This window comes from Tauraco erythrolophus, chromosome 10 (genome assembly GCF_009769465.1).
Source record: "Tauraco erythrolophus isolate bTauEry1 chromosome 10, bTauEry1.pri, whole genome shotgun sequence".
NCBI lineage: Eukaryota > Metazoa > Chordata > Aves > Musophagiformes > Musophagidae > Tauraco > Tauraco erythrolophus.
The window spans coordinates 23,291,494-23,309,685 of NC_141474.1; the positions used below are offsets into that span (position 1 = coordinate 23,291,494).

At 54.0% G+C, this 18,192-nt stretch overlaps 1 protein-coding gene across 1 annotated transcript in view; it reads left to right on the forward strand.

Moving 5' to 3' along the window:
- Nucleotides 1-18,192, forward strand: part of SZT2 (SZT2 subunit of KICSTOR complex) — a 60,268-nt gene that overhangs the window by 33,748 nt on the left and 8,328 nt on the right. The window contains 32 exon segments of the mRNA XM_086617726.1: nucleotides 13-87; nucleotides 306-444; nucleotides 679-799; nucleotides 1,045-1,174; nucleotides 1,290-1,442; nucleotides 1,556-1,658; nucleotides 2,044-2,161; nucleotides 2,392-2,503; nucleotides 2,960-3,078; nucleotides 3,479-3,643; nucleotides 4,271-4,355; nucleotides 7,803-7,939; nucleotides 7,941-7,992; nucleotides 8,085-8,312; nucleotides 8,679-8,848; nucleotides 9,035-9,151; nucleotides 9,153-9,202; nucleotides 9,630-9,727; nucleotides 10,585-10,717; nucleotides 10,830-10,927; nucleotides 10,930-10,974; nucleotides 11,239-11,369; nucleotides 11,871-12,053; nucleotides 12,508-12,646; nucleotides 12,649-12,774; nucleotides 12,999-13,078; nucleotides 13,399-13,524; nucleotides 15,256-15,461; nucleotides 15,580-15,651; nucleotides 15,653-15,668; nucleotides 17,033-17,113; nucleotides 17,528-17,597. Of these exon segments, the coding sequence (XP_086473852.1) occupies nucleotides 13-87; nucleotides 306-444; nucleotides 679-799; nucleotides 1,045-1,174; nucleotides 1,290-1,442; nucleotides 1,556-1,658; nucleotides 2,044-2,161; nucleotides 2,392-2,503; nucleotides 2,960-3,078; nucleotides 3,479-3,643; nucleotides 4,271-4,355; nucleotides 7,803-7,939; nucleotides 7,941-7,992; nucleotides 8,085-8,312; nucleotides 8,679-8,848; nucleotides 9,035-9,151; nucleotides 9,153-9,202; nucleotides 9,630-9,727; nucleotides 10,585-10,717; nucleotides 10,830-10,927; nucleotides 10,930-10,974; nucleotides 11,239-11,369; nucleotides 11,871-12,053; nucleotides 12,508-12,646; nucleotides 12,649-12,774; nucleotides 12,999-13,078; nucleotides 13,399-13,524; nucleotides 15,256-15,461; nucleotides 15,580-15,651; nucleotides 15,653-15,668; nucleotides 17,033-17,113; nucleotides 17,528-17,597 (3,678 nt within the window).

Sequence of the window (18,192 nt, forward strand, 5' to 3'; positions counted from 1 at the left end):
TTCTCTTTTCAGGCTCCAGCAAGCAGCGTCCCAGCCGTGTGCAGAGCCTCGTGTCAAGCCAGGGCAGCATGGACTCCGACCACCTGGGTGAGTCTGCCGGGACAGGGGTGACTAACAGTGTGCAGGCAGACACTGGCAGTGACATGATAGTGTGGGGGCATGGGGGACTGTGTGCCTGGACTGGGGTGACTCCTGAGCCCTGAGGACAGAGCTTGTGAGTGACTCTGGTCTCCTAGAACCTGCTGGGCCTGGGAAGAAGGCTGGCTTTCCAGGCAGCCTGGGACTGAAGTGAGGATGCATTACAGGTTACGATGGGGGAAGCAGTGACTCGGAGTATGAGGAGGCACTAATGAGCGACCAGGAACCCAGGTGTCCCCTCATGCCGGATTTCTGGCTTATCATAAAAATCCAGCAGGACCGAGTGGAGGTCTATTACCACACACGGTAAGCAGGGTCCCGCTGTCTGGCCATGGCTTCATGTACCAGGACCTTTTTGCACTCCCTTACTTCTGAACAGGATCTGCTTCCTGCCCCATATGGGAAGGGTGCTGCAGGATTAGACCAGTGCTCCATAAAGGGAAAGCAGCCACCCTTCCCCACTGTGTTCTTGCTCCCAGCACACAAGGACAGGCACTGTTCAGGTGCTCTGCTGACCCCTCTCTCCCCTTCCCTGTAAAGCAGCCTGAGTGTGGAGAAAGCAGCATCAGCAGAGACAGAAGAGGAGCAGCCAGGGGAGTGCCAGAGTCTCAACCAGTTGGTGGTGAAGAAGATCAGTGAAATCTGCAGGGTTGTCAATCAGGTAACAAATCTGCAGAGGGCAGGGGCAGAGCAGCAAGTCATGAGATGGCTTAGATGAGAAGGGACCTCTGGAGGTTTTCTGGTCTGGGCCCAGCTTGGAAGAGGGCCTGGGGAGCCAGTTCAGCTGATGGAGTCTCGGCTTGGGAGTCAAAGGAAAAGAGGCTCAGTCCAGCCCTAAGCCCTTCTCTGTGCTGTCTTCTGTGGGCTATGCAAACAACAGAACCAATCTCTTCTCATCCTTTGCAGCGCTTGCTGCTGCAGGACCTGCATGACAGTCACATATGCAACTCATTACTGGTGGCAGAAAGTGAGGAGGACATCTGGAAGAGCGAAACACCCTATACTTCCTACAGGCAGCGTGTCATGCCCACAGACGGTATGAATATGCCCTTGGCCATGCCTCAGCGGCAGTGCCACTGCCTGCCCATGGGTGACTAAAACGATGGTGACTTCCATGCTATGGCCCCAGCTATGTCCTATGTTCTTTGTAGATTACTCTGTAGAGGAGAGCTACCAGCCCCGGGACTACCTGGCTGCTACCATGCAGTTCATGCCAGGGCACTTCGCTTGTGATGTTGTGTGGAGCACACTCATCCATGTGCATTCACGCCTCAAGATGGGTCCCAACATGGGAGTCTCACGAGGTGCGTGCAGCCCAGATTCCTCCTCGTTTTGCATTTTCAAGAGTCTGGCTTCTGGCTGGATTGGCACATTGGAGGAGGTGTGTGGGATAGCTAACACCTCACGTTGCCCACAGCTATACAGGCGCTTCGCTCAGTGCTCAACGCCTTCTCTGTGGTGAACAGGAAGAACATGTTTGTCTACCAGGAACGTGCCACTAAATCTGTTTTCTACCTCCGGTAAGAAGCCAGTGTGACTTGCTGGCCTGACCCTGCCCTGCTACATGCATTACACCAGACTGAGAGCTCCTTGGGCAGAAGGTGTCTGCCCAGCCAGCCTCAGGGACCCTGCTGTGACCCAAGCAGCAAATATCTGATTTCTCATTAGTCAGAGTCACACCAAGCCAGGCCCTTCCTGTTCTCCCTGCGCTAGAACTTTACATGGGAGGGAAAAGGATTTTTTTTTTGAGGGAGTCAGAGGGCAATTTTTCCATAAGCTCCATATCGTAAGGACTAATCCTCAGAAAGTGCACAGGGCAGAGCAAGGAAGATGTGAATCTTCTGTGGAGGTATGATGCTGTCTTCCTTGGGAATGGAGGCTGACATGTCTTTGTCCTGTATTCAGACTGACCGAAACCACCTACAGTGGGAAGGTGTGGGAAGCAGAGAGCGTCTTTAGTCCAGTGTCTCGCTCACTGGCACTGACACGCAGCCAGGAGCCCATTTACACTGAGGATGTAATGGTGAGTCTGCTGCTCTCTGGGAGTGGATGTTGGTGCTCTTGGTCACAGGAGTGGAGGGGACTCAGTGGTTTCAATAACCTGGATTTTATGTAGGATAAAACTTACGTTGTAGATGTGTGGAGTAGGGCAGCAGTGGGTGGGTTCTGCCTGACCTTGCTGACAGCCCAAGATAATGATGGATCTAGAACTTCACGTAGAAACTTTCTCTGTGGCTGTTTTTGTTTCTCCAGGGTTCTCGTTCCTCTCTGGATGCAGCTTCATGCCGTAGCGTGGACTCTACTCGGCCTGTGGGACAGGTAGACAGGCACATCCAGCTCATGGTCCATGGTGTTGCCCCAGCAGGTAAGTGTTACAACACCTGGCAGCACATGGACTGTGCTGTTGCAAAGCAGAGGAATAGAGCTGCAACACCTGCCTTCTTTGCTTAAAGAGCAGAGAAGGTATCTCTATATTGAGCAAGCTGCTTTTCCTTAGCCCAGAGCTGCTCTCCATTCCATCTGGATGGGAATATGAGGAAAGGATCCATGGCCCACAGTGAAACCTCCTGCAGACCAGGTGGCTTATGCCAACTTTCCCTATGCTGGAGTACCTTCATCTTTGCCTGCTGTACCAGCAGTCTTTTGTGATCACGAATGGGTAGAAAAAGATGTCTGAACAAATTGATGGTGGGGAAAGACATGTTCTCTGTGGGAAGTGACTGTGAGGGTGGTACATCCTGAACAGGCAGGGAGGAGTGGCTCTTGTCATTCTTACTGGATGGAGGTGAAAAAGCTGCTTGTACCTTTGCTTACTTGTCAGGGCCTGAGATCACAGATGAGCTGGTGAAAGTGCTGCGCAGGCGCCTGGATGAGGCCACCCTGGATATCATCACTGTCATGCTGGTGCGGAACTGCAAGCTGACACCAGCAGATGTGGAGGTACCTCACTGGATATCTGCTGCACTCATCCCAGAACCTGTAACACTTTCTTACTTCTTGACCTGTCTCAGCCTTTCCTGCCCCAGGGCAGGGAAAGCTGGGGCAGTTCGCTGCATCCCATTCCCTGCTCCTGTGCTGCTGGAGCATTCACCAAGGTATACACTGTGTGGGTGTCAGGGTAGGTGGGAGATCCCCTTTGCTGGGGTTTGCAGCATGACAGGGCCTCCCTGTGAATAACCCTGGCACATCTGCCCACATCTGTGTCAGGGTGCTGTCTATGGACCTGGGTTCTGCCCACCACGTTCTCCCTTCACGTGGCCAGCCAGCATAATTTGGATCGATATCAGAGCCCTGGGCCTCCTGCTAGTCTCAGCTGAGTTTTAAAGCCTTCTTTCTGCAGTTTATCCAGCCCCCTGGGACACCACCCACAGAGGTCCTGCAGTTTGCACTGCCACCCTCTGCCCTGCCTTGGCTGCATGCAGTGGCCTACTATCTGCGCCAGAACCTGCTCATCTTCCTGCACACCCCAAAGTACACGGACAGCAACGTGGAGCACCACTTCAAGGTGAGAAGGGCTGTGAGTTGGGATGGCAGTCTGCCCAGCTTCTACTTGCTGCTGGGGGCATTTGTTGGGGCAGCTCAGTCATTCCGTTCCCAGCTCTGCCATGTAATGTCAGAGAGGAACTGACACTGAAGCCTGGAGGAGTTTCACAGGACTAAAAGCAGATCCTGTTGGGTCTAGTATAAACTTGGACAGGCCTCGCTTTGATACAAGCAGTCACTTGCTGTGCAAAAAGCAGCAGCCACAAAGCTCATGTCCACAATCTTCTCCCAGGAGCATGGGAGAAGACCCCCTTGCAAAGCTGAGCTTGGCTCCTTGCATGGCTCCCTCAGATGTAAGGACTGAAACATCAGGGCAAATAAAAGTTTGGGAGCAGCTACCCACCCGCCTCAGCATGGCCATAGCAAGGATGGAAGGTGAGGCCAGATATGTAGTGCCCTATAACCCTGGACAGAACTGTAGGAGGGTCCTTCTGCCTGACAGTGGCCAAGGCTGTGCTGGCAAGTGTTTTAAGTAGGTCTGGAGTGCTTGCTACTGGTCTGGGGATGAGCTCCTGCACGCACATGGGCCTCTGCTTCCCATTAAGGCAAGTTCACTGTCTCTGTCACTGTTCTTCCTTGCTCTCCTTAGCACTACTTCAACCACAGTGGGAGCATCCCAGACCAGGATCTCTATCTGTACAACAAGCCAGGCGGCCAAGGCACTGGTGGCAAAGGTACTGTGCTCAACTCATTTCTGAAACAGGGTATGGGGCTGCCTGTTGGAGAGCTCTGAGTAACTGAGGAGAGCCAGTGTCGGGGCAGCATGTTCTTCCGATGGTTGGGAGGTGGGCAGGGTGTGTGCTTGGGGGACTGCACGCTCTTGCATGTGTGGCGGAGTGAGCCAAGGCCCCCCACAGAGCCACTTGCTAAGCTTAGACCGTTGCTGTTGGAAGCAGCTCTAGGTTGCAGTATCTGGAATGGCAAGACACAGTGAGACCTCAGTAAGCGTGGGGCACAGAGACTCAGTGGGGCTGGAGTGGGGAGCAGGGACCATTGTTGCTGGAGCCTTGCTGCGAAGGGGTAGCTGAATGCTGCGTGTAACTGAGCACAGGCTGTGGGGGCAATATCCTTGCTCTTTTCTCTGGACTGCTGGAGGAAGGGATGGATAGGCCTCATCCTGCAGCAGGCTGTCGTGTCACGTTTTATCCAGGCCATGTGGTCTGTCACCTGGCTGTGTGTGTCTCGTGCCCCTTGTGCACTGTCTGAATGTTCTTCTGTTACGTAGGTACCATGTCGGACCTTGTGCAGCACCTCTTTCCACTCTCCCACTTCCAAGGTAGCACCTATGGCTCCAAGTATTACTCCAATTCCCTTTCCTGTGCAGCTCCCTGGCCCCTCTCGTCCCTGCTGTTCTTGTTTTCCTTGTGTTGTGGCTTCAGCTCTGACTCCTCTGTGTGTTTCTGTATATGTGTCCACTTAGCTGAGCCTCCTCTTTCTTGCTGTCTGGATAAATGAGCAAACAGAACCTGCTGCCCTGAGATGGCAGCTCTGGAATTCCTGGCTGCTGAGGATCTTTGTGCTGCCCTGTTAACTTGCAAGCAGTGAACTCCAAAAATCCTTCACCCTTTCTTCCCCACAGGTCCAAACAGGCATCTCGTCCCTGAGGAAGAAGAGTCATGATGTTTCAGCTCTGGTCTCACACTCCAGAGTGTAGCATCATTGCTCTTCCAGTGGCTGTGTCCTGGGGTGGGGGCTTCCCTGGCATGCCAAGGGGCTAGAGTGGCCAGGCACCACCAGACGTGTACTTGGTATTTCAGTGAGCCTGAGTCAGAGGGGGCTCAGCATCCCTCACAGGTGGGAGGTGACAGCTCCCTAGCACCCCACCTCTCCCCAGGATGTGATGGATGAGTACGTAGCCAAACTCCAGTGCATGGAGCAGTAAGGTCCTCGGCAGTTCTTGCTCACTTACCTCCTCCCATAGCTCCGGAGTTTGGGTCTTGAGTTTTGTACCTGTTTCTTACCTGTGATTCAGTGATTGCATTTCAGCTTCTCTGTGCTCCTGTAACAGGGCTGGAAGCCTTGCTCCCTGTGGCAGGGAGGCTGGCCCTTCTGCCGGTGGGGCAGGGGCAGCCAGCATCTCCACCCCGAGGGACTGAGACAGTGGCAGGGTGTTGAGTGCTTGGCACTTGCTTGGCAAACCACCTCTGTCTCAGGGAACATGGGCAAATTAGGAGTCTGCTCCTGCGGCTGCTGACCTGGCTGCTTGAAAGCACTGCCCAGAGTGCTCCCTCTCTAGAGCGTGTGTCCCAGCACAGGAGAACATGGGACACTGTGCTTGGTTGTTCTCACGTCCTCACCTGAGACAAACTGAAGCAGAGCAGAGCTACAGGAATGGATATGAGAGGGAAACCTGCCAGAGAAGGGGGAAGGCTGAAGGTGCTCAGTATGGGAGTTTGTCCAGGAGAAGATGGGAATAACTACATCTTAGTCTGCCGTTACTCACATGAACATCCACTGTTGGTTCTAGTGGGCCTGGCGCTGACTGTCAAGCCAGACAGATGAGGAGTTTGTGCCCTTTAAAGACAGAAAGTTTGCTTGGGAGTGCTCATACTCACTGTCATAGGGCAGATTTGCAGTTCTGGGTGAAGTCCTGGTCCCCGCTAACCTTTTTTATTTGGGAAATGACAAACTTCTCTGTTGTTTGGTGGATGAAGGTTGTTCCTGTGCCTGTCTGGGGAAGAGACATGTCAGAGCCTGCTGCAGAGCGCCTCTGAGATAAGGCAGCTCCTGTACTTTCTTCAAGTAGAGGGATGCTCATAGGTTTAGAGTTTCCTTTCCTCAGTGAGTGCAAGTGAGCTGCCCTCTGACTTGGATGCTCACCTCTCTCCTTGGGAGCCGCTCTCTCCATACCTGTGCCTTCTCCCTTGCATCTGCCATGTCTTGTGGGAAAAGTTGCTGCAGAGCTTACACTTCATTAGAAATGATGTAGACCAGGAGGTTGTGCTGCTGGTTAGACCTCGGTACAGTCTGTTGGGACTGGATTTGCCTCAGCACAGGGAGGGCACTCATCCTCCACGCAGTGCTGTGGATCCAGGCGGGTACACTTTGGTTGCTCTCTGGCAGCAGAATCTGATGTCACTCCCATCCTTGCTGGGATGCAGAAAGACAGAGTACGAGCTCAGGAAATGCTGTGAGTCTGAGGTGGTTTGCATCTGGACACATCTCCCTTTGGCAGTGTTGGGCAGCTTTGCCATCCAGTCACTCGATTGCTGGATTAGTTGATGAAGGCGCTTTGAAAGGGGGTGGGAGTGTCTAGGGTTACAGCATGGGGTCTGGACCTCACAACTGCATCCCTGCTGCTGCTTCCCTGGTGCCCTGGCCAGCGAGCTGGGCCATGGTTTCTGCTCTGGTCTGTAGCAGGGCTTCTTCTGTGTGGCCCAAGGGCACACAGGATGTGGACTGTGGAGCAAGCACATGCTGCTGCTCTGCATCTTGGAACTGTCCTGTTGTGCATCCTTGGGGCTCAGCGCAGGGAGGCTACAGGCAGGGCCTGAATCTTACTCTGCAGTAACTCCAGGCTACTACTACGTATCAACCTGCTTTGTTCCCAGCCTTGCTGGTAGGAGTGTGTGGAGAAGGCCTCAAGATCAGATCTTGTACAGAGGAGAGGGGCTGTGAGTGTAATCTGCAACAAGGTGTCATGTATACAGATTTCCTCTGCAGGGACTCGAGGTCCTTCATAGCCTGGAGAGGGGGGCTGGACTGTATCTGGGCTCTGTGCTCTGTCCCTTAAGAGGAAAGGGATGACGAGCCCCGTCCTGGATCTCTCTGCATAAGGCCCTCCTGGGGCAAATGGAGATACTGTCCCCTTGCACATGGGGCTGGACAACCCAGGAAGCTCCTGCAGGACAAGACAAAAGCTGCCATGATGCTGCAGGAGAGAGGTTGTTGGGGTGATGGGGACACCAAACATCATGCTTCTTACCCTGGCTCCCCACGGGCACTGCTAGCCTCTGCTCCCCTGGCTGTGTCCCCTCCTGGGGGCCCTGCCTGCCACGTGGCACCGTGCAGCCCAGGTAGTGACACAAGGGTCCCAGGGTGGGGTGGCAGGCTGTAGGCAGGGCTTGTAGGGGTGCACCCAGTACTGGGCTGACAGAGGCTGTCTCGGCTCTCCACCGTAGGAATCGCGTGCATTGCTCTGACATTCGTGGATGAGCACGGCAACCCCACCTCGCTGCCCCATGGAGAGAGGCCTGACCCTCCGAAGCTGCCTTCCTCCTCGCCCATCGTGGGCCTGCTGCAGGATGCTGATTTTGAAAAGCCTCACTGTGGTCAGTAGGCACCAGCCGGAGGCTGACACCCTGCATTCAGGTAGGGAGTGAAACAGGCCACAAGCTGCCAGTTCCCTGCTGCCTCCACATTCCCTGGGTCACCTAGGAGGCTAGGTGAACGTGGGGGTGCAGAGCCATGCAGGACTGCCCTTTCCCCACAGAACCCCCGCGTGCTGGTGCGCCTTGATATCTGGGAGAAGGGCAACATCAGCCTGCTGCAGCTGTCGGAGAAGCTGTGCGGGGCCCTGCGCCACGCGCTCTGTGACGCCGTCATGGAGTTCCTCGTGCTGCCTGCCCCGCTCTGTGTGGAAGCCACCTGCCCCCTGGGTGCTGCAGAACTGGAGGAGCTGAGCTCTGCAGGTGAGAGCCCGGCTGGGACGGCTACCTCAAGCCCCCAGCCAGCCTCGCTTCTGCCCCCTGGCCTGCAGGAGCTTGCTGTGCTGGGGCAGCAGGGGCTGAGGGGGCTGGGAAGGGAGGAAGCCACTCTCCTCTCTGCAAGATGTGCTGTGTGATGTCTTGGAGAAAAAGCATTATAGAAATCAGAGTTGGAAGAGATATTTAAAGGTCTGTCTGCTCCCCAAGATGGAATCTACTTTGCTGGATGTTGCTGCAGGCTCTCTCCCTTCTCTCCAGCCAGGCTCTGGCCAGCCACAGTGGAGTACAAGGGGACACCAGTAGTGCCACAGCAGGAGCCTATGGAGAGTCTTATTTGCTCTGTCTCCACAGGAGGCTTAAGGAGGACCATGTCAGAGACCAAGGGCTTGGCCCTGTCCGCTGGTGGGGCTGGCAGGAGCTGTCCTCCACCGTTGCACTTCACCTCTACCCCTTCGTCCAGCTCTGGGGAGCCAGTGACACCCACAAGCAAGCTGGGACGCCGCAGCTTCTGGGACATGCTGGTAATGTTGTTGAGGGACCAGAGGGGAGGAGGGCCTGTAAGTCCTCATGGTGTGGTCAGGCCAGGAGGAACAGAGAGGAGGGATCTGGCTGGAGTTGGGAGACCAGGCTGGTAGAGGGGACTGTGAGCTCAGGGCACTAGCTGGGCTGTGCATGTGCACAACCTTAACTCACCCCCTTCTCCTTAGAGTAAGGCAGAGTCCTCGGAGCTGGGCAGCCCCAAGACCACTGATGACATTGTGCTGGAGAGACCAGAAGAGGCTCGCACAAGGCGGCGACACAAGACTGAGAGCGTCAAGCAGCACTCTGAGCCAGGATCGGGCCACAGCCACAGCTGAATTGGAACAGGCACAGAGGCAAGCATAGCCTGCAGCCTGGGCAGCCAGGGTGTTGTTCCCCTCCGTCTGCTGCACAATGCTCCACAGCCTGACATCCTGCTCACTCTGTTTGCATCTTAAGTCTCTGGACCACATGGCTTTTTTGCAGTTTGTCCCTTACGCAGCCAGTTAGGGGAGCTGCCTTCCACACACAAAGTCTTGATCCTTGTTGCTGAAGTGCTGCTGGGAGCACTGCTGGTTCTCCCTGCCAGAGATCCCTTCCTGCATTGTGAGGCTCTGCACAACATCTGACACCCCTCTGGCTACTGACCCAGAGGGACCAAACTCGAGGGCTGTGACAACCCAAAAAGGGGGCTCCCTGGAGTGGGCAGAGACTATTGCACCTTTGTGCCTTCATTGCTGTTGACTTTGATCTGGTATAACTGCTTCCCTTTCCTCTTCCCAGGCGCCGAGCCTGCCAGTTGGAAGAAGGGGATGTAGGTACCATGCACCCACTCTTCAGTCAAACCTGCCAGCAGTGGATGGCATTCATGAACCACCTGGGTATGTATCTCGGGTCCAGCTTCTCCAGACGGCTAGGGATGGGCCTTCTCTCCAGAGCTCTGAGAACAAGTCCTTATATGACACCAAGCCATCTGCCTTCATCCCTTGCTGATCTCTACCCAGTTACATGCCTTGTCTCTCTCCAGACCTCACCAGAGTCCCATTGGTCTTAGGGCCAGCATCAGCATTACAAAGCTGTGGCAGGAGTCTGGGCATGTATCTTTGTGCACCTGAACAAACCTGCTAAGGCCTGTGGTTGCATTCTGCCATGCTCAAAGTCCAGGGCTTGCGGTAGTGAAGGAGCTCCTAGATGTAGCAGGGAGGATGGATCTGAGCCTCCGCAACAAGCTCTGGGGCTGTGAAGCTCTGTGGAAGACACCCACTCTTGCAGGGAGGGACAGGAGGGGATATGTCCTTCATATGGTGGGATTTGGGTCTGTGTGGCATCCCAGTTGATGCTTTCTGGATTCCTCTTACTTCAGTGTTTGTACATCCTCTCACACCTCCTGCTGGCAAAGTAGAGCTGTCCTCCTCTGATGTTGAGGAGTAAACCAGGGAACAAGGAATAATTGAAGGAGGTAAAGTGCCATGCTCAAGACATGCAGGGAGTTTGGTCCAGGTCCCAGTTCAGGTCAGAGCCTGAAAGCAGGGGTTATTTCAGCCTTTATCTTCTCTTCCCTGTGAGGTCCTTGTTCTCCAGCTGTGCCTGCCTCAGTCCCTGGCAAGGCAGGAACTTGGCCTGCTGTGGGCAGCAGGCCTGCTGCAGGGCTCCCTTAGCCCTCTCCACTGCCCAGGCAGGCAGGGCTTGGCTCTGGGGTGGCTCGGCACCTTGTTCCTACAGTCCTTCTTCCATGCAGGATGCCCATCAGTGCAGCAGTGCTCAGTGGAGATTGTGTCCCGTTTCCTCCTGTCCTCCATCCTGGTGGAAGTGGTGAGCCTGGTCACCGCCCTGGCGAGTGACACCACTGTCAAGGTGTTTGAGCAGATCTGGTGAGTTACATGGTTGATAGGGCTGTTTGGCACCAGCAAATGCCCGTCAGCTGTGCCAACCTCTACTCACATGGCTGTACTTATCAGTCACCTCTGGTGCTCTTCTTTGCAGCTACCATCAGGATGCCAGCTTCCTGCCCTATAAGCCTGGCCAGAGTGCCAGCCCTCGCCCTGCAGCCGTCAGACACTTCATCCTGCTGGGACGCAACTTCAGCAGTGGCGTTGCAGCACGGAACAGGGGTGAGTGCCTGGCCAGGGTCCACACAGACTGTGTGCTGGGGGCTCTTGGGGTGGAAGATGTATGAGCAGGGTTCCCATCTCTGCTGGGACAGACTGCTTGCGCCCGGATGTGGGCAGGTGAGTTTGTCTGTTTCAGCTCTTGAGACCTTATTCTCAAATTTGCTTGTAACTGCTTATTTCAAGACAAGCCAAGCAAGCACTGTGGCACAACATCCTGTTGTGCTACCGTAATGGCAAGTGGGATGAACTGGTCTGAGGGTCATAACTCTGGTTTCTTCCAGCTCACAAAGGGCTCCAGCGCTTCGAGGCTATGGAATTCAGCTCAGCAGAGAGAGGCTCTGACCCAAGCCTTGTTGGACGAGACCTGGCACCTCGGCAAAGGTTCCTCTTCATGGAGATCATCGACAAAAAGGTAGCAATGATGTCCTGTGTGATGTTGTCCCCTGAAAGCCAAACTGTCCCCCACTGGCCCAGGGCTAGAAAGAGGAGAGGAAGAGTGCCTCTGTAGGCCACCAACCTTCCCTGGCAGGAGCACTCCAAAACAGCTGTGCAGGACATCTCTACTTGTGCTGCAAGCAGAGCTGGAGGTTCCCTGCAGCACCAGGGGAGGTGAACTAGCCCTCACTGTCTCAGGCTTTAGCTGCCTGACTATAATTGTTCTTTCCCTCTCTACAACAAGGTCCACATTAGGCTGGGCGCTTGTGCTGCCAGTGCAAGTACCACCAGCACTGCTGTGGCTGTTATCAGGGGAGCTGTGAATGTGCTATTGCTGCTCTCCCTGTCTCAGTTGCCATTTGAAACCTGCCTGGAGCTGCAGCAAGTACCACCCAGAGTACCTGGGGCAGCCTGTGTCACCACGCAGGCCCCTCACTGAGCAGGTCTCTTAGCCTTCTTCCCTGTCCTCTCTTTCCAGCTGACACTTTACACCTACAACTGGTCCCCAGACCTGGGAGCCAACCTGAACTGCTCGCTTACTCGCCTGCTGCAGTGGCAGAATGCCCGGTCCCACATCGTGCACTGCCTACTCAGCCAGAAGCTGGGACTCTTCCACCACCACTGCTTCATGGACACACCATGGCATGAGGACAGCAAGCAGGTAGGGCACCTTGCTGGGCAGGGCAGTCTTTTCCTCTTCAGGAGGGACCTTGACAGCTTGAGGGTCTAATGAAGGTTGCATGAAACTTCTGTGCTTTGTATGCCATGTTGGCAAGGCATCCCCAGGTGCTCACATGTCCCACTGTGGCCAGTGTCCATCCAGGCTGTTGCTGTCGGCTCTTGGAGACAACCAGAAGTGAAAAGGGGAAGCAGGCTCGTGCTGTTGGCAGCACTTATCTGTGACTAGATTATTTAGGATGGAGGAGCCTGGGCAATGGGCTTCCCACTGCACATTAGGCCATGCTGGGCCCAGTGCCAACTCTGCACAGGACTCGTGATGGAGAAGGCCAACAGATATTCTGCAGATGGCCAAATTGGGTTTACTCTGTTCGCGTTGATCTCTTTCACCAAGGCTGGCAGTAAGAAGGCTTTCACGGCTATGTCTGCTTGCTTAGGAGCCAAATCCTTTCCTGAACTCCCTTTGGAGGTTGGATGCACTGATCCGACTCCAGCCCCCACCAAGCAAGGAACAAGGCCGGCTGAGCAGCTCTGCCCGCAGCCTGCCATCTCTGCACTTCCATCCTGATGTGGTGCCCTTGACGAAGCGCTGCGGGATGTTACCACCATCAAGCGCCTACCCCATGGGCCTGAGTTGGGACCTTTTGACCCCGTGTCTCGGCATGGTGCCCAGTTCCTAGAAATCAAGAGCATGGAGAGGAAAGGTAAAGCAAGGGGCTTGATGTCACAGGAGCCTGGCCTAATCATCTCACTCTTGGAAAAGAAGCTCAGAGAGAGCACAGAGTTCTGGCACAGCGGACAGTTTTCAGCTGCTCCTGCCAGGGTGCTGTGAGGGGATAGGTTAGGCCTGAGTCGGGTGGGATTGAAGGGGAGTAGCAATACTTGGGGCTGTGGCTTGATACTCTTGTGGCTGCTCTCTTTCCTCCAGAACTGGAGAAGCAGATGAAGATTGAGAATCTCTTTGTTACCTGGCAGCAGAGATCAGCGCAGTCCAACATGCCTATCAGTGTGAGTGCAGCCCAGGTGGGCGAGTGGCGGGCTGGGCCTTCTTACAGCGCACTGGGAGCACCAGCTTGCCTGTGGCAAAGGGGGACACTGGAGCTCGGAGCGGGGTGCGTGTTGGGGGTGGTGTTTGGCAGCGGAGCAGTGCTCTCCGCTTGAACTTGTGGGGTTGCTGGGCTGTAGCACCAGACTTGGGAATGGGGCCTCCCTGCCCAGCATTGTGAAACTGGGAAGTTCAGCAGCAGCACAGTGTTGAGACAGCTTGTTCTCAGGCTCGATAAGGGATGTGTGCTGTAACCGTGTTCCTCTTGGGCTGTGCTGTGCAGTTGGCAGACCTGGAGACCCTGAAGCAGTCCTCACGCCTGGTTCACTACTGTGCTACCCCCTTGCTCTTTGACCCGGCCTTCCGGCAGCAGATCCAGACTGACCAGCAGGGCAAAGTAGAAGGGAAGGTGAGTGTCAGCAAGCGCCAGGAGGGTTGGTGCTTTGTGCACTGAGCAAAGGATGGCTTTGCAGTCTTTTCCCGAGACAGGGCGGCTCTGACGGCACACCTCTGCATTACAGGAGAAGTTTGCAGCCCTGTAAGATGGAGAATGAGACAAATCCTGGGTCCTGCAAAGCCTTTCTCCTGCTGCCACACTGTCCCTGGAGAAGACTGACTTCCGTTTTCTTCGGAATTCAGGGATGAGTCTGGCAAAGCCATCAGTGTGTGGTCTGGGTACTGATCTTTTGGAGAGCAAAACTTCTCTTTATGTGTTCTGCAGCCAGACCTGGTAAACCTTGGCCTGGACCCAGCAATAGCTGGAGCAGTTGAAAAGCAAACCAGCTGAATCCTGAGCAGGTTGCAACCTGACAGACTCTAACCGGTGCAGATCCTGCACCGGCTGTTCATGATCTGTATGCGGGTCAGAACGGGGAAGAACAGGCTGTTTGTAATTTATCTAAATGTCAAAAGGATCTGACAGGTCTTTAAACAGAGGGTTGCTACAGAAATTGAGCACTCACAAGAGAAAGGAAAAGTATCATCATAGAATGAAAACTTCAACTTCGTTTTTGGACAGAGCAAAATGAAAATTGGTTATTCGATTTGAACACCCTGCAGCAGGGTTTCAAGGTTGTGTGTTGCGGTCTGTATCTCCAGATCATTATCGCATTATATCGAGATGCCAAGCTTTGCAATGCGTATGGCTGTTCAGACTTGGTCAGAACAGAAAAAGACTGCAAGGAATTTGAGAGGGACCTGAGTAGCCTGTGAATGAGAGGTATTGTGGGAGCTGGGCCTGGTTCCCAGTAAAACAAGCACAATGGGAGGAATTTGAACTCCGCCTGTAGTGTAACGCTAACTGCAGAGCCAGTACAGAGCAGATAGCTCAGTGGATTTCTTACATTCGTGAATAGTTGCACACAACAAGGCAACTGTTTAGAGTACATCGGAAAGAAGTGTTAGTATTATGGATAAGGTTCCAGTACATTTCTAAAATACTAGTGTGTTAATGTCTTCATCTGGACAGTAAATGTGAGACCGAGCATCTTCTGGCACTGAACGAGAGACACTCAGAGGAGGGCAGAGGGTAGCTGGAGAGACCCCAGGTAAAGACTGCTGTCTCCTGTCATCTGCTGGGTAGATGAACAAAAGGGCAGATAGAAATGTATGATCCACAGGCTTGAAGTAGAGAGATCAAGAAAAGAAACCAGTCTCTCACAGCACAGACAAGGAGTATTCAAGACACCACAAGGAGAACTGAAAATGGGGAAAAGGGAACACTTACTGTTCAGTGCTTCTGAACTACTGGTAAATCCTGAGAAGTCAGAAGGATTCGTAAGTGGATTGGACTGTTACCGTGACAGTAGGAGTTGAAGCTCTGTTGAGCCCTGCATGAAACAGTTGTGAGTGACCAAAACTTTGTGGAACCCGTTCTCTGGGGGGAGATTATCCCCTTCTGCCAGGGCACCTTTTCCTGCAGTCTATTGAAGTGCTGTTAGGTCAGTCCATGGCTGAGTAAAATTTGGATCATATGTTTCGACACGTGCTAGGACAGCATTTGAAGAACCAGCTGTTAGTGCTGTCTGGCAGAGGGAGATCTGCCCTCCGCTCAACCAGGGCAGCTAGTGGTGTCCCAGCAAGTGTCACCTGCTGGAGCCAGATGCAGCAGGTCTCCTCAGGATATTATTTTCTCTTCTAGAAGCGCCACCGCTCAAATGACTCTACAGCTTCAGGGAGGGACCGCAGCCACAGCTGTGACTCAGCAGAAGCACTGCCCTGCAAGGTGAAGGAGGAGCCCTGGCTGCAGGAGATGTGCAATGCCTTCTTGCAGCAATACATCCAGTACCTGCAGAGCATGGGCTTCATCCTGGTCCAGGTGCGGCCACCCTCACCCACCACTCGCAGGTCAGTGACATGCAGGGAACCCTGTTGTTGAATGGCCAACACAGAGCCGTGCCCTGGTTTGACACAACAGGAGACCTTGGCTCCGGCTTAAGGCACTCTCTGCTGTCATTTCCTGTAGCGCAAGCCGGATCCGAGCTCTGGCAGCAATGGGTGTGGAGGGGAGAGGGTCCTTTTCCTACACAAAGCCAAAAGCAGGGGAGTCCAAAGGTGAGTGCATGTCTGTTAAAGAGTTGGAAGTGGGATGATGTCAGGCTGTGGAGTGGGGCAGTTATCCTGGTTGGCTTTTGAATCTGTTTCAGGCAGAAGGGATGTGAGAGGGTAGAGAAGGCACCAAAGCCAAAAAAAGAGTCTGTCTAGACCATCACCATCTTTGGGATGTTGGGTTAGATGAGATCTTGCCCTCCTGCATGTCTTCCTGCAGCCGCTTCCCAGGACTGGGTGGAACCAGGGCAAATCTCAAAAGGGCAGCAGCAGCTTAGAGGGGTCTCATAAGAGGAATAGGGTGACCTGAGGCCCGGACAGCTGCCTTTGGATGTGATTCTGGAGGTTTACCTGTTAGAGAAGCCTCAGCATCTAGGTTGAAGGGCAGTTCTGGGGCAGAAGAATCTTTAAAGTGAGACGAATGCTGAAGAGATCAGAGAAGATAAACCTGGAATGGCTTACTGCGAGAGCAGACTGAACAGGCTGAGGCTCTTTGTTTCTGAAGAAGTGGCAAGTTGGGAGGGACAGGACAGAGCTCTACCAAATCACAGCTAGCCTGGACTGGCTCCTTGCTGTCTTATTCGATACAACACCGAAACACCATCAAATGAAAGCATTGAGAGCCAGTTTCCAAGCAAAAGGGAGTGTTTCTTTGTGCAGCAAGTAACAGTGGTCTTTGTCAAAAGGTTTTGTGAACACAAGAGCTTACATGAGAGAACAGGTAGATACCTGGAAGAGGTATCCATCTGAATTGCTTGATAGGCAGAAACCATCTGTGGCTCATGAAATCACCCAGGGATGATGGAAGCATATAGCATTTGCTCATTCTTCTCTGACACTTTCCTGGCACCTGCCTTTGACTGGTGTTGGTACAGGATTGCGGGCAAGACACACCTTGCAGTTAAAATGAGAAGAGAGCAATCCACTGGAACAACTTAACAGGGGGCAAGTGAATTTGCTGGCAGCTAAGCTCTGAGCCAAACTGGATGCCTCTGATAGCTGCGTGTCAGGCAGATTGATGGTCTGGGAGTGCTCAGCCGGGAGAGGTGGGGAGCTAGGTTTTGCGGGCAGCATCGCCCCTCAGCTCCCAGTGTTGTCAAACTCTAGAGACATTCTGTCCTGAGTAAGCAAGAGGCAAAGGAGCAGTGTGCCTGGTGTGCTTTCTTGAAGGCTGTTTATTAGGTTTGTTAGAACTCTTTTCACAGTCAGCCCTGGTGTGTCTTGCTCCCCTCCCTCCAGTGAGGGTGCTCAGTTGATGAGGCTCCTCTATTTCCACCTTTGCCGCAGAGCCTCGTGGCAGCCTTCCACCTGGTGTGCAGGCTGCTCTCCTATGCCAGAGAGCCCCTCCAGCTTTGTCCTTCTCTTCCCAGAGCACAACCCCTGCTGTTTCCACCTATCATCTACAAAGAGCTCTTCCGGGTGGGATTGTGCTCATGGAGTTGGCCTTCCAGGTAAGAAAGAACAAGAAACAAAGTATGATCTCAGGGAGTTTGGGGGATAGTCTTCAGAGATGGCAAAGTGAGTGATGAGGAGGAGTGCAGCGAGGACGTGTGATTCTTTCTTTCTTGTCCTACCTCTTCCGTGGTCCTGCAGGACTGTGGATCAGCTAGGGATGGTTCTTTGGGGCTCAGAGCAGTACAAGTGCCTGGAGTGGGGGCTAATAAAAGATGTGAAGGCTCAGCACCAGGTGGGGTGCTCTGTGCTCAGCTGTGTGTTGGCTGGGCTGGCTTGGTTCAGACAGGAGAGGAGACAAAACGTGGAGCAAGAGTGTCTGGGACCCAGCCCAGAGGGTGAAGCATGGGGACTGTTCTCCTTCCCTGGAGAGGCTCAAGGCTTGTGCTGTGCTCATGTGCTCTCTCCTCTAGGGCTATTACTTCTGTGTGAAGCAGTATGCGCTGGAGTGCTCACGGATCCCCATGGGCCAGTCTGTGAACTCCCGGTAATGGCTTTGCAGGCAGTGCTGGTGCTCCTCAGGGTCAGGGGCTGCTTTGAAGGAGGCAGTGATCTCTGGGACAGAGTGAGTGTTTTAGGTGCAGCAAGTTCTGGAGAGCTCTGCTCCCTCCTCCTGGAAAAGCAGAACCACACAGATCTTTTTGCAGCCACGTGCCCTCCACGGCCTGCTGCTTGAGCAGATCTGGAGTGCAGTGAAACGGAATGGGAGATTTGGCAAGAGAATGGCTCTTGTCCTCACTTGGGGAGCAAGACAGAGCAGGCTGGGGAGGAATAGGAGCAATTCTGGAAAAGATGACTGCTTCAGGGAAAGTCAGTGTGTGGAAGGCTAGAAGCTCTCTGCTTCCCTTGGAACAAAAGGGAAGCAGAATGAGAACAGGGATCTGTGAACATGGATAGCTGCCCTTTGCCAGAGGAGGCCACTTTCTGCACCACAAGCCCTGGTTCTTGATACCTCTGTGCCTTGCTCTACAGCACCATGAGATGCCTACTCCCTTCTTGTTTGGTGTGTCAGGGTGTCTCCTGCCTGTCCCCAGGTCACTGGGCTGGCTGTCTAGAGGCTGGCCGGCCCCAGCCTGCC